Source organism: Prosopis cineraria, unplaced genomic scaffold, assembly GCF_029017545.1.
Source record: "Prosopis cineraria cultivar Desert tree isolate PC_DT_omini unplaced genomic scaffold, ASM2901754v1 PC2, whole genome shotgun sequence".
NCBI classification, from domain to species: Eukaryota; Viridiplantae; Streptophyta; class Magnoliopsida; order Fabales; family Fabaceae; genus Prosopis; species Prosopis cineraria.
In genome coordinates, this window is record NW_026555333.1 from 12,989,604 (window position 1) to 12,995,603 (window position 6,000).

Genomic DNA, 6,000 nt, shown 5'->3' on the forward strand with positions numbered 1-6,000 from the left:
AAGATATATCTATTTTTTGTCTTTAAAAAAAATGATGACAATTTTAAAAACAATTAGATTTAAAAACATTCCTCCAAATAATTTTTTTATTTTTGAAAATAAGAAACTATTTGTGAAATAATAACCAAACAGGCTCATATTTTTCCTTTTTAATATACAATATAAAATTCAGAACAAATATTGATCAGATTTCATGTAGCATGAGGGGTTAAGTGGTTTTCAAAAGCTCAGAGTCAAGAAGAAATGTTACATAGATAGGCTCTCTGTTTGACATACAAGGAAAAGAAATCTTTTTTGCATTACGTAAAAATCAGGATATGTTCTTACAAAAAAATCAAGATATGTAATATCTGTCTACTATATTCTTATAATTAGCATTCAGTGTAATTTTTGTCCAAAAATAAATAATATTTTCCTCTATTACAAAAGAAAATTAATATTTTACCCTCGAAAAGAAAATCAAATTTTCCAATTAATCTCCGTTCTATTTTTCCAAAGAATATTCCCTTTGCCTTCCATAACGTTTTCTTTCCCCCAACCTAAAGCCCAAATTGACAAAGACATCGTTTTCCCCGGACCGGTTCCACCTGCGGCGAAAACAAGCAACAATCGGAACAGTCGGGCTCGGGAAAAAATCTTTCCTTTTATTTTAGGCCTGAACATTCCTTTTGAGTCTTGATCCAAAAAAAAAAGAAAAGAAAAAGGAAACAAATACTTTTCTCCTTGCTCGCTGCTGTCTCCCTCAATCTTTCTTTGTAACTTACAAACATCTGACATTGATCAATTCTCGAAGGACCAGAAGGAATCGGGGAAATGGCGGATCAGCTAGCAAGGGCTGAGGAATTCGACGCGAAAGCAGAAAAAAAGCTTAATAGCTGGGGATTGTTCGGCTCCAAATATGAGGACGCTGCTGATCTCTTCGATAAAGCCGCCAATTCCTACAAGCTCGCTAAAGCATGTAATTTTCTTCCCCTATCTCTAATCTCTATTTCGTTCTGTCTTTGTTTTCCGAGTAACTTTTGAGTATATTAATTTCCTTTTTCCTTTTTCTCATCTTGCATTTCGTTGTTTGTCTTACACTTAATACCGATCAGAGTACCTTCGCTTCTTTTGCTCTTGTTGCTGCCAAATGGCCGATTTCCGCTCTGGATTTGGACCTAGTGCAGAAATGGCTTGTCCAGGATAGGTGTATCAATTAAACTACAAACTTGTTATCTGATTTTCCCCCCGAAGAATGAACAATTTTCTTAATCGATTAATTGTTTGTATAACATCATAAATTGTCGGATAAGGTTGACCTCGATTAAGTCATGGGAGGATTAAATTACATTCAAGATTTGGGAGATCATCCACTGATTTTCGGAACTTTATAAACATTTTGATCACTATTAGCTGCGGTTACTATTTGCAACTGATTAGTCCTGCTGTCAATTGAGCCTGCCAATTCTATGATCAATTAGTTTCCCCTTGGTAACCGATTTAGTTAATGTGTAAATGTGATGAATCGTATAGTCAAATCTGAAACTATTCTGTAGTTTGTTCGTCATTCTATTTGTGGCATTTCAGGGGATAAAGCAGGTTCGACATACATCAAGCTGGCAAATTGTTACATCAAGGTAGATGGTTTCCCCCCCTTTAGAATGGCCTATCCATCTATGTCCCTTTTGCATCCCTTCTCTTTCATAAGCATATAATGGCAATGTTGTCTTTATGCTTATAGGTGGAAAGTAAGCATGAAGCAGCCCAAGCTTATGTTGATGCTGCACATTGCTATAAAAAGACTAATATAAATGGTATGTATGCTATTGGATACATACACTAGTATTCTTTTCTGAGTGATAATGACGCTACTCAGTTTTAATGCTGCTAGCACATGGGAATCATTTTACTCATTTTTTATTTATACTTTAAATGGTGCTCATGCCTCTTCCATGGAGGTCGATTCTCCTTAGACTTGCTACTTTCTGGTGTAAACTTTCAATAGAAATCATATAAACTATTTACAGCCTTCATGCATTGTGAAATACTTTTAGTAAATTTGCTGCTATCTTGCTCTTTGAATGTCCCATTTCCATTAATTAAAATTAGATTCTCGACTTCACCTATTCAATGGACTGAGCTCAAAGTTATGGGTACATACTTTTATCTAAATTTATTCTAGTGAGGTGATGAAGTTAATTTCCCCATGTGCAAGATGTTGTCAGTTTGATTTAATCAGCCTGTTTCTCTTGATGACTGCCCATGAGTTATCTTTTGATTGGCTGTCTTCTCATCATTTTTTGAACCTTATTCATTATTGTATTGATTATCTATATTGGCTTTTTAAAGCAGTGAAGAATGATATTGTGTTGTCCATTGCATATGTGGGAAAAGACAGAAATTTGTATATTGAGCTCTTTTTTTGGTTCTTTTCCATATGCAGAGGCTGTATCTTGCCTGGACAAAGCAGTGAACGCTTTCTGTGAAATTGGAAGACTCAGTATGGCTGCTAGATATTTTAAGGTATTAATCGCTGCACGGTCTGTCAGCTTTAAAGTATGGAATCCTTCTCTTAGATATTCTTGTGCCTGGTATTCCATTTCAATAACCCTGTTCCTAGACATTGATGGTATGACACACAGGAGTTACTATAAAATTAAATATATCCTAACTAGGGTTTAATTTTTCACACATACAGGAAATTGCCGAATTGCATGAGTCTGAACAGAACATTGAGCAGGCTATCGTTTACTATGAAAAAGCAGCTGATTTTTTTGCAAATGAAGAAGTGACAACTTCTGCAAACCAGTGCAAGCAAAAAGTTGCTCAGTTTGCTGCTCAGCTTGAACAGTAAGATTTCTGTTATATTATCCTTTTCCCCTCCGTGGACTATGAAGGCTGGTATTATAATTCTTCACCATGGTGTATGTTTCTTCTTATGTGTATTTGTTTTTAGTCTGCAATTTTTCTGTGTCCTTCCCTTGTGTCACCTAGCATTTTTCTTTACTTTTTTCACTTACATCTGATCAAGTGACTATTTTTTTTTTTTACTGTGGGAATTTATTTGTTTGCATATAATCTTGACTGAACTCTATCACTGTTTAATACGGCCATTGAAGATTCTGTAGAACTGGGTGATTGCAGGCTGCTTTAAATTGCATATTCAGAAATTTTCATTTGTTGGTTTTTGGGATGATATCTCTGTACTGAACACCTTGCATTGGGAACTGGGGGGGTGCTGGGGGGGTGGAATTGCTCCATTGCTGCTTTTGGTATTGGTCATACACTGACAAGCATGATGATCTATGAGGTTTGGGTACTTCCAAACTGGGGCTGTATGTGTGCAATACAGATGCAGCACTTCATACACAATATATCTTGTCATGTGATGTATCCATGTGTGCAATACAGATGCAGCACTTCAAACACGATATATCTTGTCATGTGATATATCCGTGTGTGCAATACAGATGCAGCACTTCAAACACAATATATCTTGTCATGTGATGTATCCATGTGTGCAATACGGACGCAGCACTTCAAACACAATATAACTTGTCATGTGATGTATCCATGTCAGTTTCATTGCTTCTTAAATAATGATATTGTGTTGTGGCAGCAGTTTCATGATTGCTTTTATTTTGATATTTCTATAAGTTTAGAAACAAATCAATTGGGGGAAAATATTTTAGGCCAAAGATATGATTCCTTAATGTTTGTTGTTAGATTTTCCTGCATAATGTGGATGATATGCTCACATAGGGCAAAAATTAATAGATTAATGTAAAGATTGACTCATTTTTCTAACATGGAAAGAATGTTATCTTGGCTGTTTTTTGTTTGGTAAACATGAATATTAACTAGTTCTATTTCATTTCATTAGATATCAGAAGGCAATAGAGATTTATGAAGAAATAGCTCGCCAGTCTCTGAACAATAATTTGTTGAAGTATGGAGTTAAAGGGCATCTTCTTAATGCTGGCATTTGCCAACTCTGTAAAGGGGATGTTGTTGCCATCACCAATGCACTAGAGCGATACCAGGTCCAAGATTTTTGAACAATTAACATTTTGAGATCAGGATTTCATTTGTCGCTCATTTTTTGGATTTGTATTTGTTTCTGCAGGAATTGGATCCCACATTTTCAGGAACACGGGAATATAGACTTTTAGCGGTTGGTCTCTTTGTTAGCTTCTTCACTATTGATTTTTCATGACCAGTTTAATTGGTTTAGAATGTGGGGACCTTCAAGACTTGTCTTCATCTTTATAATATCTTTATTAATTTTTATTAATGTTTTGTGCTTTACTGTGATATAATTATCCTTTCTTAATTGTACGGTTATTATATTAACATTTTGATTATCACGTTGAACGATCAAAACCTAAGTGACTGAAATGAAACACTCACATTAAAGGTTTCCCCCCTTTGTGGCAGGATATTGCTGCTTCAATTGATGAAGAAGATGTTGGGAAGTTTACTGATGTTGTCAAAGAGTTTGACAGCATGACCCCTCTGGTAAGCATAAAATGAGAAACAGTTGCTATTAGTTTAATATTGTACTGTTCATTCTAACTTAAAGGCTGAAACGAAAAGCAACCTTTTTTATTTTAAATGCTTGAATTTATGCGTTAATTTCTTAAAACAGAATAGAATGGTTGTATATTACACGAGGACAGCATCCCCACAGTTCCAAAGAACTGACCCTAGTTTTCATTTTGAACTGCAATTGTGAAATGTTTATTTGGTTGGACATTTCAGCTGGTGGTTTGAGTAGTTTTTTGGTTCTCTTTTTATGGGGGATAAGATAAGATAATTAATTATTTGTTTTTCTGTTCATGAAGTTAAAATAATATTATACTGTGGGTATCATGCTTTTCATGGAACTTAAGGAGAGCCACCTTTTTCGTGGCTTTGGAGTGCAATTTCTTGTAAATTTAAATAGATATATTGATTACTCAACAGTTATTGCTTCTGGATGTTATGCTTCTCATTGTTTGTGGTCATACTTTTCCGGGTTTAGATGCGTCGTGAACTGCAATTGACTCAACATATTGATATTTAATACTAACCGTTTGTCCTTATTCTGTGAATTCTCAACTGTTGGCTTGTCAACATTGCCTGATTGCTTGAATGTTGTGCAGGATTCTTGGAAGACGACACTACTTCTGAGGGTGAAGGAAAAGCTGAAATCTAAAGAATTGGAGGAGGATGATCTCACCTAATTGAATATTATTGTCTTTGAGTTGAATGTTTGATGGGTTGCATTGTATTATCATATATGCATATTATATGTGCAGTTGCTTGTGAGTCTACTCATAAATTGTACTTCTATTTTTGGATTTCATTTGAAGTGGTGGTATGATTGAATTCAAGAATTGAGCTTGTCATGATGAGCACGAGTTTTATGTTTTTTTGTATCCTCTTTTATTGGACTTACAAACCTTTGCTTTATGCTAGTCTTGGAAGAAGGGATGCTAATGTGTTTTTTCCCAGTTACCCTCACCTGTAGAATTAATTAAGCTCCCAACTTGTTTGTAACTCGGGCTAATGCATGAGTGCTATTCCTATTATATTTGGTCCAGGTTCCCGATGATGAACACAATAGCAATCATGCTAGGAATTTCTTTCCACACATTGTTCGTCCTTCATAATGAAAAAAACATTCTGAATGACTGTACCACGCAGTCGTAGATGGTTTAATACTTTGTTTTTATGAGGAGGGAACGACGTGGAAAAAAATGGAGATAAAACAAAATTAAAACTAAAACATTTTCTCTATTTAATATTCATATTGGAATAACAAGATAAAACACCAAAGAAAGAAAAGTGGCTAATTTTATAAGGACAACGATTCACGTATAGAAAATACATGAATATCATGTCTCGTCCTTTGAGGAAATCTTTAAAATACATGTTTTCTTAAAAGTTCCTTCATTTTTGGGAGGAAAACTTCTGAGAAATACAAGCCTTCTGCCAACCACCCAAAAAACAAAAAAACCAAAAAATCAAAAAAATGAT

The 6,000-nt window shown here is 34.8% G+C and overlaps 1 protein-coding gene across 1 annotated transcript; it reads left to right on the forward strand.

The window, feature by feature from the left end:
* Window positions 1–558: 558 nt before the first annotated feature.
* Window positions 559–5,392, forward strand: LOC129304234 (alpha-soluble NSF attachment protein 2). The gene is made up of 9 exons (XM_054943927.1): window positions 559–958; window positions 1,567–1,616; window positions 1,721–1,793; window positions 2,423–2,502; window positions 2,678–2,829; window positions 3,863–4,022; window positions 4,106–4,153; window positions 4,417–4,497; window positions 5,124–5,392. Exons 1-9 carry the CDS (start codon window positions 814–816, stop codon window positions 5,202–5,204), a joined length of 870 nt encoding a protein of 289 aa, XP_054799902.1. The 5' UTR covers window positions 559–813; the 3' UTR covers window positions 5,205–5,392.
* Window positions 5,393–6,000: the final 608 nt, after the last annotated feature.

Coding starts and splice junctions, on each gene's coding strand:
- LOC129304234 (XM_054943927.1), top strand. CDS start 814: ATGGCGGATCAGCTAGCAAGGGCTGAGGAATTCGACGCGAAAGCAGAA. Junction 959..1,566: donor CTACAAGCTCGCTAAAGCAT/GTAATTTTCTTC, acceptor GTGGCATTTCAG/GGGATAAAGCAGGTTCGACA. Junction 4,154..4,416: donor GGGAATATAGACTTTTAGCG/GTTGGTCTCTTT, acceptor CCTTTGTGGCAG/GATATTGCTGCTTCAATTGA.